The sequence below is a fragment of the Anoplolepis gracilipes genome, chromosome 9 (assembly GCF_047496725.1).
Source record: "Anoplolepis gracilipes chromosome 9, ASM4749672v1, whole genome shotgun sequence".
NCBI lineage: Eukaryota > Metazoa > Arthropoda > Insecta > Hymenoptera > Formicidae > Anoplolepis > Anoplolepis gracilipes.
Window position 1 is genome coordinate 8398237 of NC_132978.1, and position 19350 is coordinate 8417586.

General features: G+C 31.0%; 4 protein-coding genes across 4 annotated transcripts; all 4 read right to left on the minus strand.

Moving 5' to 3' along the window:
* Positions 1-1180: 1180 nt before the first annotated feature.
* Positions 1181-4296, minus strand: LOC140669601 (uncharacterized). The gene is made up of 3 exons (XM_072899601.1): positions 3894-4296; positions 3701-3805; positions 1181-3390 (listed from the first exon to the last, which is right to left on the minus strand). The coding sequence occupies exons 1-3, from the start codon at positions 4263-4265 to the stop codon at positions 1261-1263; spliced, it is 2607 nt and encodes an 868-aa protein (XP_072755702.1). The 5' UTR covers positions 4266-4296; the 3' UTR covers positions 1181-1260.
* A 2326-nt stretch (positions 4297-6622) lies between these two features.
* On the minus strand, positions 6623-7809 carry LOC140669592 (uncharacterized). Its single transcript, XM_072899588.1, has 3 exons — positions 7613-7809; positions 6967-7268; positions 6623-6781 (listed from the first exon to the last, which is right to left on the minus strand). Exons 1-3 carry the CDS (start codon positions 7796-7798, stop codon positions 6703-6705), a joined length of 567 nt encoding a protein of 188 aa, XP_072755689.1. The 5' UTR covers positions 7799-7809; the 3' UTR covers positions 6623-6702.
* A 2747-nt stretch (positions 7810-10556) lies between these two features.
* On the minus strand, positions 10557-14484 carry LOC140669632 (uncharacterized). The gene is made up of 5 exons (XM_072899634.1): positions 14358-14484; positions 13155-13479; positions 12284-12966; positions 11586-11964; positions 10557-11091 (listed from the first exon to the last, which is right to left on the minus strand). The coding sequence occupies exons 1-5, from the start codon at positions 14467-14469 to the stop codon at positions 10758-10760; spliced, it is 1833 nt and encodes a 610-aa protein (XP_072755735.1). The 5' UTR covers positions 14470-14484; the 3' UTR covers positions 10557-10757.
* An 873-nt stretch (positions 14485-15357) lies between these two features.
* Positions 15358-17831, minus strand: LOC140669687 (splicing factor ESS-2 homolog). The gene is made up of 3 exons (XM_072899720.1): positions 17473-17831; positions 16196-17354; positions 15358-15822 (listed from the first exon to the last, which is right to left on the minus strand). Exons 1-3 carry the CDS (start codon positions 17477-17479, stop codon positions 15525-15527), a joined length of 1464 nt encoding a protein of 487 aa, XP_072755821.1. The 5' UTR covers positions 17480-17831; the 3' UTR covers positions 15358-15524.
* Between the last annotated feature and the right edge of the window lie 1519 nt (positions 17832-19350).

Below are 19350 nucleotides of genomic sequence, written 5' to 3' on the forward strand. Positions count from 1 at the left end.
CAACATTATAATAGTATAGTTAATAATAATTATACTTTTATTATTGCACGTTTGAAATAATGTATTTTGTATTATTATCCAAATATCTATTTTAGTAAGTAAAATTTTAGTAAATATATACATAATAAGAACAAACTAGTATTCATATTTTTAAATTAATAGAAAAAAGAATACTTTCAAGATTATATTATAATGCAACCTTCAAATAAATTTATTTCCAATAATATTCTAATAAATTTATCCTAAGTTAATATTAGCTATAAGATATAAAACTATATTCTTAGTTATTAAGAGAGAGAAAGCATATATTACCAATTTAATAATTTATATAATTAAAAAAAATAGATATTTTTTTGCATTCTATTTATCTATTGTATATGAATTAAGTTGTGAACTCTCTTCTCTTTTTTTCTCTTCTCTAATTTCAAATTTAGGAAAACATGTCAAATGTTCTATTTCTAATAGATTATTTAATCAATTAATTCTAAGCTCAAAATGAATTACGACGTTTGAACATATAAGTCAAGTTACGATAGATGTATTTTAATTTACTTTTTAATTTACTATGATACTATTAAAATAATTGCGACTAAAAATGTTTTATGTATATTTTTCTCACCTACGTCTCTTTAGGGGCGTAAAGGGGGTTATTATTAAAATTCTCGAATATGAAAATTAATTAATATTAGTCTTGGTAAATACATCAAGTAGAAAAATTCGTGCTCTGTGTGCCAATCAGTTTCGCAGAAAAATTTAATTTTTACGAAACCGACGCACAACCATTCGCTTTTAATCGCTCTCTTTCAAAGTAGTTGTTTGTGAAAATATTTTATTTAAAATAATTGCGCATGAATCTTCACATGTGTCCACTATACAATTCTACTACATTGTGTAAACATGTACGTGTGGCAGGTGTGTAAACATATATGTCACATACGCGCCAATGTTTTTTACAAGTTGCAAATGAAGTGTTTCCATTATTTAATTAAAAATTCCTGCAAGTGTTTCAGTACAAATAAAAAGAAATTAGCAATGTTAAAAATTAGCTGTTTTACACACAATGTAAATCGTGAAATATTAAGAGTAATATTAAAAAGAAGAAAACATAACAACATTAAAATAAGATTATGAAAATACTAACACAATTAATTTCAGAATACATCTTTATTTAGAATCGATTCGATTACAATTATTTGGTATATACATGTTGATAATTGATAATGATCTAGGACTAGTTATGACATATATAATGTATGAAATCTAATTGGCGTAACGCAGTAGACGAGGACTATTAAGCCTATGGACGCACTCGGGATCTCTGAAGTCCCCGGGTGAGAGATTCCAGACACGTCCAGCGTTACGAAGAAGGGAAGCGCGCAACTTCGGTCTGAGGAAGTTGAAACTAATCGGACTGGTGGCGTCGAGTACGGTGCCGCACAGGATTGCCTTGTTCCTCAGAGTAATCGATATAATGTCACCTGGTGTCAGATAGTCGTGGCCTAGTGCGCCGATGATTTGTGCTCTGGGCAAGACGAAATTGAGACCGCCCGAGGAGACACTGCTGGCTGAGCTAGCTGCGGCGGCATTTCCGGAAGCTGCGGACGATGCGGCGGCCGTCGCGGCACCCGACGAAGGGTACCTTGCAGAAGGGTACCTTACAAAAGGAAGACCAGGGTAAACTTGTGGACGGTTCAGCGGAAGTCTGCCGCCGAGGTTCCAATCGAGTCCTCTGTATGGACTTGACTGGATCAAACCGCCGCCCGAAGAGACCGACGCGCTGCTGGAGGCGGACGCGGCACTCGCAGGTCCTGCAGCGGACAAGATCGGCCTGGGCCTATATCTTAGTGAATATGGCAGGCTGAGTGGCTGCACTGGACCAGCACTGATTACTGGACTAACGTTCGAAGCTGAAGAGGCGGACGCAGACGCGGACGCGGAAGCGACCGCCGGGGTATTGTCTATTGAGAGACTTGGTGCAACGACTCCTGGAGAGGCCACGTTCGAGGCGCTCTCGGACACCGTGGTCTCCGAAATGACCGATGATACTGGTTCGAAGACAGGTTCGCAGGGTTGAACATAGTTTGATACTATTGGTGATGCTGACACTGTCGATGCTGCTGCTGCTGCTGCCGCCGCCGATACCGCTGCTGTGGCTGCCGCGCTTGCAGCACCGGTAGAGGGAATAATCGGCACTTGCGAGACAATATTTGGTACCGCGGAAATCACTGGTATTTCAGCAACAGAGGCGCTGGCAGATGCCGAAGAACTCACGGTTTCGATAGGGGCAACAGGTGCTATTGCCGGCGCTATTGCTGGACTGCTGACGGAGCTCGATGCGCTGGCCGTGCTAGTTGCGGTCACCGTAGCGCTCTGTGGCGCATAACTGCTAAAGTTATTCAGATAAGAAGGTATTTTAGATAGATATGAACCTATGTTAGAACATGATGATAGATATGATGGTAGGTTGCTCAAATACGAGATCACTTTAGAATAGGCCGTAGACGTGGAGATGCTCTTCACGCCAGTTCTGATTAGATGAGGCATTCCAGATGCGTAATAGCCATTGTAAAAGCCACGGAAGGAAGTTAATATTTCCGCCAGCGAATTGCGATAGTCTGGATATGTCACGCCACCATTAGCAGCCGTCGCTGTTGCCGTCGCCGCCGCTGCCCCCGCTGCCGCTGCCGCTGCCGCCGCTGCAGATGTCGCCGTAGATACTCCATTATCTCCACCAATTCCACCAACATTTTGTTCTCCAAAGTATGGAATTATCGATCCGTAACCATGATGTCCGTATAAGTGATGCAATTTTTCTTGTCGAAGCGCGTACAGTCTCTCCCGCAGACCATAATGTAAGTTGAAGAAGTGTCCGAAAACGTGATGAGCATGTCCCCAAAACAATTCGCGTATAAAGTGATGAATGTCGAAGATGACGCGTACGAGTCGATGAAAAGCGCGAAAAACGATGCGGAATGGTACAGCGTCTTTAATTATATCGGGCAAAATCAGCAAATGATGAGGTTCTCTGATGACAGTGCGGAGAAGTCGTAGGGGATGTAGCAAGATGTGCAAGATGCCATGGCCGCTGGCGATGACTTCCTCTGTGATCAGTGGTCCCAAGGCAAAACCGGCTCTTAAGCTTCGTACAATATTCAGGAAAAGGTGGGAGAGCAGTCTGAGTTCGCAGAATAAGTGGTGCACGAGCCGACCTGACACATGCACATGACCGTATCCGACGGCCTCATCTTCGCAAGAGTAAGTATCGAGATCAGTCAGAGGAACAGATTCCCATAAATTCGACCCCAGAAGATCGCTAGCTACGGCTGCGGCTGCGGCTGCAGCTGCGGATCGTTTCGGTAAATTGCTAAGTGTTTCGGATTCCGTAGCATTCTGTAAAAAAATAACGCTAATTTTAATCATAGCACGTTTTACTTAACTGTGTTACAAACCAATTATTGTATGTCAGAAAAATGCAATATTAAATTTAACATTGAAGAATTTTATTATTAATTTTATCATTAATATTCTTTTAATATTCTTTAGCCTCTATCCGAAAAATTACATTTTTATTTCTTTTTTGTGTAATTTTTTTTACTATTTAAATATGCAGTTATATATGTTCTAAATAGTTTGCTGAATTTATTGAGTTTTACCTTAAAATTTTATATGTATTGTATTGTAAATTATAATGATTAAATACCTGCAGTTCCCGCAATTGTTGCAACCTCATAGTAATATCTTGCTCATCCGCGAGAATAAATGCTTGGATAAGGTCTTGCATATTCTTGTACAGAGATATATCATCCTAAGGAAAGAGAAAGAAAGAATATTAGATTCATTCTTATTTCAATGTTCTAATTCTCGTATTTATAATAGTGTATTTTAATTTTTACCTTAGCATCGTCAGTATCGTCATTCGTTTTCGGCTTCTCTTCGTTCTTTCTGTCGGCCTTGTAATTTAACTGCTTTTCTTCGATCGCCCTTCTATTGTGGACGGTTTGTGATTCTGATAATTCTTCCAACTCCAAAGGATCAGGTTTTGTCACGAGATAAACATCCTCTCCTCTTTTCTCTCGAATAAACGGTTGTTTCAAATCAAAATTCTCTTGAAAGTGTCCATCTTGAGTGAAGTCTTGAGTAAATGCCGAACTCAAAGACAAGGATGCCAGAAAGATGACAGCAAAATTCGCAAATATTTTGCACGTATTCGCCATGATGAGTTTCAATGGGAACTTGATGATTCTAACAGCAATAGGCTGCTTCATATACCCTGAAGACTGTTATTATCATATTCAGATTTGGCACGCAGATCGTGATGGAATCAAACAACATTGGAGATTGTTGATCGATAATGATTGATAACTTAGATACGTGCTGATCCACGTAAGATTGTCCATGATCTCATCTGCAATTTACCTTGTAATCGAGCACGATTTATAATATTTATAATATTGTGATTCAAAAGATTATTAATGCAGCAGTCTTGGCGCAGTATTCGTGAATAATCATTAAAATCACTTTTCTCTTTTGATCAAATAAAATATATATCAATAATTCGTACGTGCGAAAATATGTACACACACACACATACATATATATATATATATATATATATATACACGATCAGAAGAAGAATTGCAAAATATTATTTAGAGAAAATTGTTGGTCGACAATAATTGATAACTTAGATACGTGCTGATCCATGTGAGATTGTCCATGATCTCATCCGCAATTTATTTTGTAATCGAGCACGATTTATAATATTTATAATATTGTGATTCGAAAGATTATTAATGCAATAATCTTGGCGCAGCATTCGTGAATAATCATTAAAATCACTTTTCTCTTTTGATAACTAAAATATATATCGATACTCCGTACGTGCGAAAATATATACACACACATACACATATTTTCTTGATTAATTAACCAGCAAAAGCTTGAATATATTCTATGTGAAACGACGGAATAATTTAATAATATCATTCATATGAAAAAGAACAGTGTTTATTCTTCAAATAATAACAGGTATTATTCCTTAAATCAATTTTTAGTTTAAAATTTTCTATTAGAATAAATAATAAGATTTATATTATACGCAATTTAGGATTTAAAGTAAAGTATTTTGACGCTTTTATAGAGATATCTAAACTATACTATCTTATAAAATGTTTTGATATATTTTATTTTTTGTTACATACAAACTATTTCTAATATATCTATTTCTTATACTGTTTATGCAAAAATGCACACTATTTCAATAATATTTAAATAAATATTTAAATGCTATATGTGTATATAGAGAATTTATAAATTTCATATAAAAATATATTAATAAAATATATATCTTATAATAATTTTATAATTATTTATAATAATTTATATAATTGTGTTCCATGTGATACAAATATTAACAATATATATTATAGAGAAAAAAATTAAATATTATGTAAAACATTATATAGCAAATTAATAAATATTGTCTATAAAAATTATTCTAATAGGAATTGAGAATTGCATAAAAAACGTTTTTTGTCTATTATAAGTTTGTTATAAATCTGTAATATACCATATTAATTTTATATAAAGAAAAATAAAACAATTTATTTAATATATATTAATAATAGTATTTACAATATATAAATTAAGTATTAATATTACACAACAAAAATTATTTTCAAGGAATAAGTATTTCTATATATTTCTGGAACATTATGATTTATTTATTCAAATATTAACAATATATAAAATTGTTTCTTATTTATGTACTAATATATAGTATATATTCAGATTTGGCACGCAGATCGTGATGGAATCAAACAACATTGGAGATTGTTGGTCAATAATGATTGATAACTTAGATACGTGCTGATCCACATGAGATTGTCCATGATCTCATCTACAACTTATCTTGTAATCAAGCACGATTTATAATATTTATAATATTATGATTTGAAAGAATATCAATATATATATATATATATATATATATATATATATATATATATATATATATATATATATATTCGTATATAATATTCATAAAAATTTCTATTTACATATTATATAATATTTAAAATCATTAATTTCGTAAACGTTATTTCCATGAAATAAAATTCGATTTATAGTTTTGTTATTATGTATATAGCATACATTGCAGGTAAATGATATATGATTAAAAAATTCGTACGCGTAAGCGAATTCTCATTCTTCTTCGTGAATAAGAATAAACTCATATTACTTGCACCATGCAATCTCATTGCATTTTATTATTTAATTTCATTTTTTTGTATTTTATTTGGATTCAATTTTTTTACTACTATATTTTATTAAGTATTATGTTAAACTTATAAAAATATATATGAAATATTGCAATAATTTATACGTGATAATGTTAAACAAAATAAATTAAATAATAAATAAAAAGAATTTATTTTTATGTATGTCAAAGAAAATAGAAAAAAGTAAAAATTGAAATTAAAAATTATGAGAGGATACATTTAATAAAAATACAAGGAAATATGAGAGAAGAGACAAAGGAATATTAAAAATCAGAATCACATATTTATTTAAATATTTTTATTTTTTATTTATTTAAATATTATGTACTTGTCACATTTCTGTGAAAGATACAGCTTTATTAGTCGTTTCATGCTTTATAGGTTTTGCTAGCTCACTTGACAGGCGCACTTTGTAGGTAATTCATAAGCAGGAATTAGAACTTTCAATTTTAGCGGTGAGACCTGTTAAAAGTTTAACAGGCTGTGATACTTGATCGGTTCTGAAATGAAAATAAATGTTAGCATATATTTGATAAAAATATATTTTTCGTAAACATATATTGTTATTAACTACAAAAATATATTATTAATGATATGTGTGAATATTTTACAAATAAATTCTAATAATCCAAACGCAATTTATTTTTTTGTAATTAATATGGAACGAAAATTTTAGAATGCTTACGTAGTTGAAGATGGTGAAGATGGCACATGAAGATCAAAATTATAATTCGTAGAAATTGGCACGGGTGGAGGCGGTGGGATCTGAGTATTATACGTATAAGATTTTCTTTGATGAGGATCCAGCTTGACTACTTCCAAGAACTTGGTGGGCACTTTAGGAGGTACTTCTATGGAAATTGGATATTTTGCTTGCAATTGATAGGGGATAGGAGATTTATCGATAACTTGGTAGTTTAATTTAAGTGGTTGATAAACGCAAGGTGTACGCAAGACATTCTCTTCTGTTACGGGCTTTACAGGTTCCTGTAAATTATTTTACGGATATGTGACCTAATAGTTATAATGTTGTACGTGATTAAAAAAATATGCAAAAATATATCTTAATATTTCTATGTTCAAACTATCATAAAAAAAAAGAAGAAATTAAAAGCCATTTTCATTATATTTTTTTTATGACAATAATACAATTAAAATAAAATAATTTAATTTTATATTTTTTTTGCTATTAGAGACCATTGCTTTGATGTAATGTGATTTATAATACATAAAAATTATATTTCTTTATGTGCAAATTAAATTATACAGCTAAATTATACAGCTGACACAAGTTATACAATATATACGATAAAATACTAATATGTGTGTACCTCAATTGTAACAGGTAGATAACGTGATAGATGACACGGCTCACCATACGTAACTATTTCAACTCCGTTATATGGTAATTTGTAAGATAATACATAAGAAAACCTCAACTGTAAATAGACGCCAATAATGAAGAGATATTGTAATTTGCACATTGCCGCCATCATTGCAAGGATCTTACAAGACATAAACTGACATCCAACTTATCGCGCTGCTAATATAGACATGGATTTATCACAGACAAGTATGTCAATTACTTCCTGTTTTTATAAAATCAGTAAACTCAATAAACAATAACAAAGTAATAATATTTCTTTACTACGTGTCACAAGATCGGAACTTACCTTTTCTTGAAAGGTAGAGCAGGCACGTACTTTTCTTTATGCGTGTCTACACATGAAGTTTCTCGCTTCCTGTTTCATTTTAATGCCAAACTTATTTTGTTCATTAAAAAAATGTCTCACTAACGATAAAAGAATGGACGTTACCTATCCCAATTTCTATTAGAAAATTTAGTATTAAATCTTCTATACAGAATAATTCACTTAAAGAGGCACCCGTAGTTGCAGAAAAAAAAGCTTTTTTTGCGGAATTTTTTCTGTCGAAACTGTTATGTCACTTATTCTAAAATTTTTACACGGTATCAAGCAACATTAAAACTATATTTCAGAATTTTTTTATGAAAGAATGTCTAAGTAACGAACAATCTCCGAGAGGCACTTCTAAAAAAAAGTTTGTTTGCGGTGACCACTCCAGAGTAGGGTTATTTATATGAACAAACCAAAGAAATTTAGTTAATATATTAGTTTATCTAGTGCTTAATCAAAGCTTTCTTGAAAATTCATATTTTTCACAAAATAGCGGACGTTCAAAGTCAAAATTCGAACGATTATTTTTTTGACCAAAAAAAAACATCGTTCTATCAATGTCTATAAAATGGAGAGTTTTTTGAATATTTAAAAAAGCTTCGATTAAGCATAAGATAAACTAATATACTAACTAAATTTCTTTGGTTTGTTCATTTCAGGTAACCCTATTCGAAGCTGTAGTGGTCACCGTAAACGAACTTTTTTTCAGAAGTTCCTTTCGGAGATTGTTCGTTACTTGAACACTATGGGACATTCATCCATGAAAAAATTCTAAAATATAGTTTTAATGTTGTTTGATACCGTATAGAAATTTTAGAATAAGTGACACAATAGTTTCGACAGAAAAAATTCCCCTGTAAAAGCTTTTTTTTCCGATCCGCAACTGCGAGTATTCATATTAACTTCTTTTTAAACACTACAGATGGAAATTTTTTAAAAGAAAATCTTATTTCTAATAATAATAAAAATAATTTTTGTCTATCATTAATTTTTCTGAAGATATCAAATTTATATTTGCTTTTTAATTAGATTTATAGTTTCTTACATAAAGCAATTTTTATCGTTCTATTTATAAAACTATTAAGAAATTAGAAAATAATGTATATTTATCGGAAAATAAAAATACACTTTATTAATAAAGTTATTAATAAAGTGTATTTTTATTTTCCGATAAATATATATTATTTTCTAATTTCTTAATAGTTTTATAAATAGAACGATAAAAATTGCTTTATGTAATAAAGTAAGTTAGTTTCTTACATAAAGCAATTTTTATCGTTCTATTTATAAAACTATTAAGAAATTAGAAAATAATGTATATTTATCGGAAAATAAAAATACACTTTATTAAATATATTATTAATTATATTTATATATTTATAATTATAATTATATAATATTTCTTATACATATATATATATATATATATATATATATGTATAAGAAATATTATATATATATATATATATATATATATATATATATATATATATATATATATTGTGCATCAAGATAGAATTCTCATCTTCAAGTACTGCCGCGTCGTCATTTACATCGTAAATTAATATCTTATTCGCGATCATTTCATTCATCTCGCTTGCTTGTAATTTACATCGCGTATATGTAAATGAAATAAATCACAACCCGATGCTTGCATATACATCGTAAATTTTATGTGTGCGTTTGCGAGGAAAGAAAAGAAAGAGGGAAGACGATTTGTGAGAGAAATACAAGAGAGAATCCATAGCGTATCTTTAAATAGCGACCGTGTGCGGGCTCCGTTCTTATACTCTCGGCTCTCGGAGATACATTATGTTTCCTTCGCGACCATCATCGTGCATCACCATGTGGTGCTTCCCTTTTCCCAACCGAAACACTTTATGACGTGCTGACAGTCATGTTTTAGCCAGAGAAGCTGAAGAGAGATCATAAATCTTATTGGCGATGTTGCCATGCACATTCGTAGACGATAGATAGAAAATCATCCGGCTTTTAACAGATCATCTTGATGAGCCTTTTATTATTGTAAAGATATTCTATTTATATAATCATAAATTTTTGTATAAAATTCTTATAAGAATCTTTTTTCACATTTATTTTGATAAAGACCTAGTGTTATAAATGCCACATTTTTATAGAAAGGAATACATTTATTTTTGAATTTATATTATAAAATAATTTTAAAAATATAATAGTGCAAAATAAAGAAAAGCAAGAAAACTTGATATTTGACCATTGAATCAATACTAAATCAATATTAATCGAACAAATAGCAAGATATATATTTAATAATTTGAATTTAATAAAAGAAATTTGTTAAATTAATATAAAGTTCATTACAATAATTTGTTAGAATAATTTCTCTGGATATAATTCTTATTTAAATCTTTATATAATAGAACGAAAATATTGATTTCTAAAATTATGCTTATTGTCGATTGTCTAAAATGCTTTGTTAAAAAATAGATTATATAATTTTTTAAAATTTCTTTTTGCTTCATTATATTTTATCCAGATTGGTACATTTCGCAAATCAGGAAAAGAATAAGGATGTGAAAAAGAGTAAAAGGTTCTACAATACATTCAACGATTTCTATTCTCTCACATAATTACTATATTATTTTAACATTAGTCACATAACAAAGACGCAGGACTAGGACTAGTATAATATTTGAAGAAGGCCACACCTTCATTTCAAAACAATCAAGATTCATCTTGATGATCAGGAATTGTCAATAAAACGAGAATTTTTCACATTTCGTGTTTTCTCTATAAGAACTCATACGGAAGTCCCACACGGATAATTGTATTTCTGGGCAGAATATCTAAACCTATCGAATATCCCGGACGTTGAATCCTCGGTATCGTCTTCCTCATAGCTATTCTCGTCATTATAATTAACGTACACCTTTTTGACGTTTGTTTGGATACCATCCTCGACTTCGTTTTCATTGTTTATGATTTCTCGATTGATCACAATGCTGCCAGGAACGTAGTCGGGGGCTGGTGGTCCTACCGGACCGCAACCACTGTCTTCTACATCCAACGAATCAATAGAATTAGTTGATGGAGGCCTCGGCAATTGTCCATTGATTGGCACATATCCTAGGTCCCTAAAATGAGTTAATGATTCGCTAATTAATCATTTTTAAAGGTATTACACTATTTTGTATTTACCTATTTTAACTGTCATTTTGTATAGCATGAAATAATGCTCGTTTTTGAATGTTATTGAATGTTATATACTAATATATCGCTATTCTAATTCATTACTAAAATATTTTTAAATAATGAAATTTGAAAATATGTATAATATATTACAATTTTTGAAATTCTTCTTTTCTTAGATAAAAGTGTAACTTTAAAAATAAGTCATTATATACTAATTATAAAAATGACAAAATTTTATGTATTTACAAAATTTTGATTTTAGGAATAAATTTAAGAATAAAGATATATATGAAAAAAATTGTGAATTTTAAAAACTCTCTTTTTTTTAACGCACGTGAATATGCAAATATTTAAGTCCAAAGCAATTAATTAATTTCAAAGATAATGACAAATCACTCGATATATAAATCCTTGTCAAGTATTTTTTTCGACTTACTCGTACGTAATAACGTTTTGTTGTTGTTTGGTGAGGACCTCCTGATTTAGTCTTTCACGTTCGATAGCTTCGAGTTCAGCTAACTTAGTTTCTTCCTGTTCGTCATAAATATTGACGGTGATGGTAGATGGTAGCAATGGTTTTAGCTCTACAACAGGTTTGTCGAGAACTTGAAGTTTCTCTTCAGGCACATCTAATTTCTTTTTGTTAGACGTCGTTTCGGTTGGTATCGTTCTGTGACCGAATGATAGCTTATCTTCTGGCACGAATTTATTCTTATTATTGTATACTGTGATACGTGGGAAGAAATTTTTATAAGCTAAGGAAAGAGAAACCGGATCCGCAGGTAGATGAGAATACGAGTAGTCTTGGGGAAGTTCTAAAATAAACAAATGAATCATTTTAGTCTTGTAATCTCATCAAAGTAAATATTGTAAATTTTTGACACGCGTAATAATTATAATATATATCCATACGAATAAGTATAAGTTAATCAATTGTCTATCTACAAATAATTTTAATCAAACTTGAATAAAAACAAATACAATTTTATACAATTATAACTCTTTGATCATGCGTGTAAAAAAATATTCAAAGAGATAGAAAATCTTATTAGTTTCTTTATTTTAATTTTATCTAAAATTATCTAATTTCTTTATTTCAGCTTTATCTAAAATTTCATATTTTTGGAAACGTACCTGGATCATCACCAAAGTCATAACAGTTAGATTTATAATTTCCAGTCAATGCTTGGTTAGAATTAACGTTGTTCAATGTTCCAAATTTATTTTCATATGTTCCGTAATTGTTGATTTTAGAATTCAGTCCCAGGCTGCCTATGCTGGTACCTGCATATGCTGTATATCCTGATCCAAAATTGCCAGAGGTACTATATCCTACACTGTTTGAGCTACTATACCCTCCAAGATTGTTAGAGTTACTATATCCTACACTGTTTGAGCTACTATACCCTCCCAGATTGTTAGAGTTACTATATCCTACACTGTTTGAGCTACTATACCCTCCAAGATTGTTAGAGTTACTATATCCTACACTGTTTGAGCTACTATACCCTCCAAGATTCCCGTATAACTGAGTATTGCCTGCATTATTGAAAATATATTTACCGCGACTATCGCTATCAAACGCACTTAATTTATCAAACAATCTACTGAACCCCGTGTTGGTACCGCTATTCAAACCGAGTTTTTTTATTCCATCTTGATCGATCTGTCCATTGAGTACGTTCACACAAACTTGCTCAGAAATAGGAGGAGAATATGTGATCTTGCTGGGACGCGCTGGTGTTACTTTGGTGGTCACTTGGAGTTTGTTGGTTTGAACATGGTTCGGATAACACAGGTCACCGATCGGCTCGAAACTGTTGACAAACGATTATTATAAACTATTATTTAAACATTATTTAAAATGGATAAAGGGTTAAATATGTATAAACTAGCATATTAATTCGTGTTATCTATAAATGATTATAACTTCAAGATTTGCGTAGAAACCTCAACGTGTGATACATATTAACGAATGGCTAAATGAATGCATGACATGAAATACCTGGGCACGATTTGTTTATTAGGATCGGTGAACAGAAGATCACGAACTTCCAGAGGTTCAGATTTCTTTCCGCATCCGCAACCGGAATTGGAGCTCGAACCACCCGAGACAGGTTTGAAGGAAGAATAACTTCCACCGATCAATTTTCCAAGAAAACCGACAGAAGATGAAGAACATGAAGAAGATGAAGAGCTGGTATATTTACTCTTGCTGTTGCTGCGCGCTATTGCAGCTTCATTAATTGCCTGCGGCGACGCATACACAAGTGGTTTTTGCACCTTCACTGCTTTCACCACTATGTTCTCGCTTTTGCATGCATTGGTGCCTGAAAATTGAAGGTACAAATATCTAGATTCGTATCATATTAACTTTTTCGTATGTGACATTTTATCGCGATTAGGATTATGATTATTATTACATGATTTTACTTATTACGTTCTAAAAAAATATTTTCTGAGCAACTAAAGGAAAAAGAAAATACAGAGTGTGCAATATGTATTATAAAATAGTATTATACGAAGAAGATATGACATTAGCAGATTATAATAATCCTTATAATTTTTTACAGAATGTATGGCTTACAAATTAATGTGTAGAAAATATTTATATACATTGCGCTAAAAAATTGAAAGTAATAATGTTGCAAGTGAAGACTTTCACTCTTGTAAAGAAAGAATTTTGATAAATAATAATAAGATCTGTTGTAACAAATGTTTAACTTCCAAATGTACATAAATGGATCTTTGTACAATAAGTAAGTAAAATAGTTTAAATATATAATAGCATCTCGATTATAGTATAATAAGTACAAAGGTATAAAAACGTAATAAAGCAAAAAAATGTTAAGCAATTATTTTTTACAAATTTAAAAATTAAATATAAAAATTAAAAGATAAATATTACATAATTTTACTTTGATTCTTTTCTAGCTGTCTCGAAAATTCTACGTTATTTTAATTGTAGTACTTCAATTTATAACGTTAAATAGTAAAGTCTTCTTAGAGCAATATACTGTATATAGATAATAAAATAAAAACAATTGATAAAAATTACCAATTACAGATAGTTATAAAAATTTATATCTGTTTCAGATATCTCAAGAAATTCTGATTACTTCGAATGGAAAAACTGCGCGTCGCGATGATAATGAAATTAAAATAGAATGAAATTAGAGTTAATAACTGTATGCGAAATTTCACATACCTGAACCTAAATTTCCGTAGGTGAATTCTGACTTGATTGTACGTGCCTGGACGATAGACGTGGCCGCTATCGTAAGGAGTAAGGTAACTCCCAAAATCACAGAGGACCTCATATTTGTCTTATTGACAATACTTTCTCTACTTCTTCTTCTCTTTTTCCCGGCGTTACATTTATATGAAAATCCGCCGGCTTTTTGGCAGCTGATTTGATTTTGCAATTAATAAACAATGACTGTTTATGCGGACCAGAATATTTCCTGTTGTAACGTTTACTCGATGAATTTATTATGACTTTACCGCCGCTTCCTGAATTCGCATGTTCCGTTAAATGCGAAAAACGTCATTTATAGTTTCGCGACATTTATATTTGTCGAAAAATATCATGATCATTTTGTAGAGGAAATGAATCGTCCGGTTAACAATCGGTTAATTTGATTTCCGTATTTGTATGTGTAATAATAAACGAAATGCGAAGATGCGTCAAAATGAAAATAGAGGATATGTACGGATTTCAATGAATGATGAAAGAGATCAAGGTCATCACGCAGTTAAACTTTTTTTTTCGCAGTTTTTCATACATTATCAAAAAATTATACAAATAAGACAAAATTTATTATATATTGACAAAAATGATAAATTATATTGTAAGAAAAAGGACATGAAAAAAATAAAAAATAATTGTAAATTGTAAAAACTTTAATGTAGAATATTATAATATATATTTTTTTACATAATAAAATACTTTGAGCGTATTATGTAAAAAAATATATGAAGCTCTTTTTAAAAATTAATCCATATTCAAAATCACTAATAAAATAATATCAATTAAATTTCCATATTGAAAAATTTCTCTTTTTCAAATATATATAATTTTTTAAATTTATAACTATATATATAAAAAAAGTATAACAATAATTTATACAAAAATATATATCAATTCGGGAAAATCAAATATGAAGCAAAATATACAGGAGGGAATATTCAATAAAATACAAATTTGAAAGCTTTGTGCATATTTTTATATGTTATATTAAAAACTAATTCTTTATATTATCTATAAATCAACTCCTTAATATTAGTATCAACAGACAAACTTGATATTTATACATTTTTCGAGTTCTAAATGAAAATTCTTATATTTCCACACAATCTTTGAACATAAAACTCTTCATTTGTTGAAAAAATCCGACGCTCGTTGTCGTTGCAGAGGTAGATTGAGTAAATTATCAGTAAGTACGGGACCTTGTATTCGCGTAGTATTTGTTTCTGATTTTCGGGAAATAACGTCTTTAACTGGCGTGACCGCACGTGGTGTATTAGGTGTCCTGATGCCTATGGACGGGGTCCTTGACGATAGCGTTCGTCGAGGCGATGGTGTACTTGATATCCGGAGTTTTTGTGTCGCTAATCTTCTCGCTGCAGGAGACATTGTGTTCAAACGATCTATGGTCGATCTCGGTGATGGACTGAAAAGAATAGATTTTTTTGTGATTTTTTTATATAAAAATATAAAACGTATTTCATAACTGTTACAATCGAAACAGCAACGATTCTGCATGTAGAAAAAAATTGAAAATTTCGTTTGAATGTTCCAGTTATGAAATGAGTTTTATATTACAAATACAAATATTTATTCAAATTAATTTATTTCAATTGCTTTCCATATTAAAAAAGTGTAATTGGAAAAGTCTATTATCTTCTTTTTTTTAGTGATAATTTCATTGATAAAACTATTCCATTAATAAAAATTACTAAATAAAATTTAACAAGATTTTAAAAATTCAGAGAGAAATATTTAGTGATATGTGTCATGTACTAAAAAAAAAGTATTTTACTTACGTGGCTAATGATTTTCTAGCTGCTTCTAAAGCCTTATTCTTCCGATCCCTGTGCCTTTCACCAGCTTTTTCAGCCAATTGCAATGCCAATTGCTCCCTTTTTGGTGGTTCCGCTATTCTGAAAGATGGACCTTGACTTGTTCGAAGCAATGGAGTATCACCACCATCTAATCGAAAAGGTGTCCCTTCAATCTGACCCCATGTCATCAATGGACTTTCGCACTCTCCTGGTCTTGGACTTGGTGTCGCCACAAAACTGAAGCCATTTACTCGCGGTGTCGCATTCTTGATAACTTCTTTGCCATCCACACCAATCTTACCATCGTTAGCTCTGGATTGCGACTTGGCCAATTCATTAATAGTTTCCTTATTTTGTTGCTCATTAAATGGGTTTACCCTCAGTCTCGTGTTTTCATGCATTACAGTCTGTTTCTTTTTAGCTAATTCTATTTTCTCTTCAGCCGTAAGTTCCACCCCATCAGGAATATACATAATGTAATTTTTATTTTTATAAGCCCAACTATCAACTTGTTTGGGTCTAGAGTTTGATCCTTCGATTGCTAGAATATCAGTCACAGGTTTATCGATGGCAAGCCATGCTTTAGACTTCTCTTCAGCCTCATAAAGCCAAGCATACTTCAATTTACGCTTATTTTCCGCCTCGACCATCATCTCTTCAAAACTAGCGTTATCTTCGCTTGTGTGAGAACTCAAATAATCGTCAAGACCATTTTTATCTTCTTTACTATTCTTCTTTATATATTCGACTGATGTTTCTTGGGACGATACTTCAGGAGTACATGGTAGTTCATCCGATTCAGTTTTGCGTAGAGGAGTTTCAAAAGTCGCTGGACTAACTGGCCTTTCTGTGACAGGTCGACCAGAGCTATATTTCGCATATAATTCTCTCATTCTTTTTATATCATTCTGCTCTAAAGCATCTAGATATTCGTTTTGTGCCTGTAATTTTTCTAGATGTGGAAAGAAATCCCTTTGTATGATTTCACTCATTTTCTCAATATATGTGTCTTCATCTAAGATCATTGGTTGAGTTCTTTTGCGCTTTTTCGCAGATCCAACAGGCTTCTTAAATATTGCCAAATCTTTTATATTCTTTGCAGCTTCGAGAGCTTGAGAGCCTGGGCTATCCATAATGGAATCTGAAAGATTGAAATTAATATTAATGGCAAGAATTTGAATAAAAAATATATTAATTTTTTATTTCGTAAAATAAAAAAAAATAATTTAATTACACTTATATTGGAACTTATTACTTACTACTCATTTTGAATAACACTGCAATTGCAGATATAGGTTATGTAAATAGAATTCTTGTTTAATGTTGTTATTACAGAGAACATAAACATTTATGAGTAAAGAAAATGTTTTCTTTTTGCAAATCTGTTTAATACATATCTGTACGTATTAGATCACATTATGTTTCTTTAAATATACAGAGTATTTTGGACTACACACTCTGTTCTGTCATATATTCACATATATGATAGATTTAATTTAATTATATATACATGATAGTTTAAATTACACTTTTAATACATTTTCTCAATTTTCACTTTCGTTTTTTTTTTTTTTCTTTCACTTATGTATATATATCTTACTTTAAATACAAGAAATGTAATATAGTACAGCTGAAAAAATTAACCTAATGCGATCAAACTCAGTACATGATGTAAAGCATGAAGCATGAGTCTTCTTTCATGATATGTGCAACCAGAGAAACCTCTGGTGCAATATTACCGATATATGGTAATCGCAGCTGACATGCGACATGGCGCCATCTCGCGTTAATGAACACTGACATCAAGAAAGATTAAATTTTGCGGCAGAATTCATGGTATAGAGTTTTATGCATTATTCTAAAGTTGTGCAGCATTAAAAATATATTTATAAAAAAACGAGTATATATTATCATTATACGAACAGAGAATAGATAGAGAGGTAAGTGTGAAGTGACAGATTTAATAATCATAATTGACAGTTTAAGAACTTTAATTATGTATATGTATTTGAAACTATGATAACCTCCGAAAATGTAGCCGCGTATATGCTCGTTAATGAAAAAATTCAATTACTTTTATTTTCAACATTCTTATTCAATTACTGTGCATCTGTGAGAATATATGTTAAATTATAATGAATCTAATTAAAAGTGAAGCCAAGTGATTTAATTACATGTATAAAATGTTATATGCTATTAGAATTACAGATGTATATATATAATATTTAATGCAACGTCAAATATATATTTCTATATGGGAATATTTTTACAATACAATTACTTTAATATTTACAGAAATATGTTCTTGTATGTGAAAGTACAAAATTATTACTTTATATTGATTTAAAGCTACGTTTTCTTTTCTTATTATCATAATTATATTCAGCTTTTATTTAGCTTGATAATTTAAAATTTTATATAAAATGTAAATTATAATTTTTTATTAGGAGAGATATTTATTAAATTATATTTTTGACACATAAAATCACATTAGCTCCCTGTTTTGAGTCCTATAAAAGATTTAAAATTAAAATTGTATCAGAAAGAATTAAATAACAAAATCACCTCATACATATATTGTACATATATATGTTTTCTAATTAATAAAATCTTTTTTTATGAGCGCCATGGTAAATATACAGCCCTGAGCCTCTGGCCACTAGTCGCCAGTGATATTTTGGTCCAGCTGGGACAGTGGGATGGAACACGAGATATCGTTTGCAGCGTCTCGTATTGCCGGTGCTCTCGCACGCTCGCGTGAGCATCCGCGCGAGCAAAGTGATCCGAGGCCCCGAGGTGTTGGAGAATCACGTTGACAGACATATGAGGATTCCAGCGGCGAGATAGGATATGCGTGCCGACTGTATGCGTGCGCGAAAACGCGAGAGAATCGCATCAAAATGCGCATTACCTAGTTTCCATTTCCTTCCTTCCTCGCTGAATTGCAACAAATGAATGATCTATGGATAATTCTTAATTTTACTAGATAAATTCTTAATTTATTTTGAAGTTATTAATTCTTTTGAAATCTTCACACACTCTTTAATTTTCTTTTATCGTTTAAACCGAAATAAAATATTATAGAAATCTTAAAAATGTTTTACCTATGCAAAACTGATGTAATCATGTCTAAAAAT

Coding starts and splice junctions, on each gene's coding strand:
- LOC140669601 (XM_072899601.1), bottom strand. CDS start 4,265: ATGAAGCAGCCTATTGCTGTTAGAATCATCAAGTTCCCATTGAAACTC. Junction 3,806..3,893: donor ACGATACTGACGATGCTAAG/GTAAAAATTAAA, acceptor CTCTTTCCTTAG/GATGATATATCTCTGTACAA. Junction 3,391..3,700: donor AACAATTGCGGGAACTGCAG/GTATTTAATCAT, acceptor ATTTTTTTACAG/AATGCTACGGAATCCGAAAC.
- LOC140669592 (XM_072899588.1), bottom strand. CDS start 7,798: ATGTCTTGTAAGATCCTTGCAATGATGGCGGCAATGTGCAAATTACAA. Junction 7,269..7,612: donor ATCTACCTGTTACAATTGAG/GTACACACATAT, acceptor AATAATTTACAG/GAACCTGTAAAGCCCGTAAC. Junction 6,782..6,966: donor TCTTCACCATCTTCAACTAC/GTAAGCATTCTA, acceptor TTTTCATTTCAG/AACCGATCAAGTATCACAGC.
- LOC140669632 (XM_072899634.1), bottom strand. CDS start 14,469: ATGAGGTCCTCTGTGATTTTGGGAGTTACCTTACTCCTTACGATAGCG. Junction 12,967..13,154: donor AATAAACAAATCGTGCCCAG/GTATTTCATGTC, acceptor GTTTGTCAACAG/TTTCGAGCCGATCGGTGACC. Junction 11,092..11,585: donor CAAAACGTTATTACGTACGA/GTAAGTCGAAAA, acceptor AACTCATTTTAG/GGACCTAGGATATGTGCCAA.
- LOC140669687 (XM_072899720.1), bottom strand. Junction 15,823..16,195: donor GCTAGAAAATCATTAGCCAC/GTAAGTAAAATA, acceptor TATTCTTTTCAG/TCCATCACCGAGATCGACCA.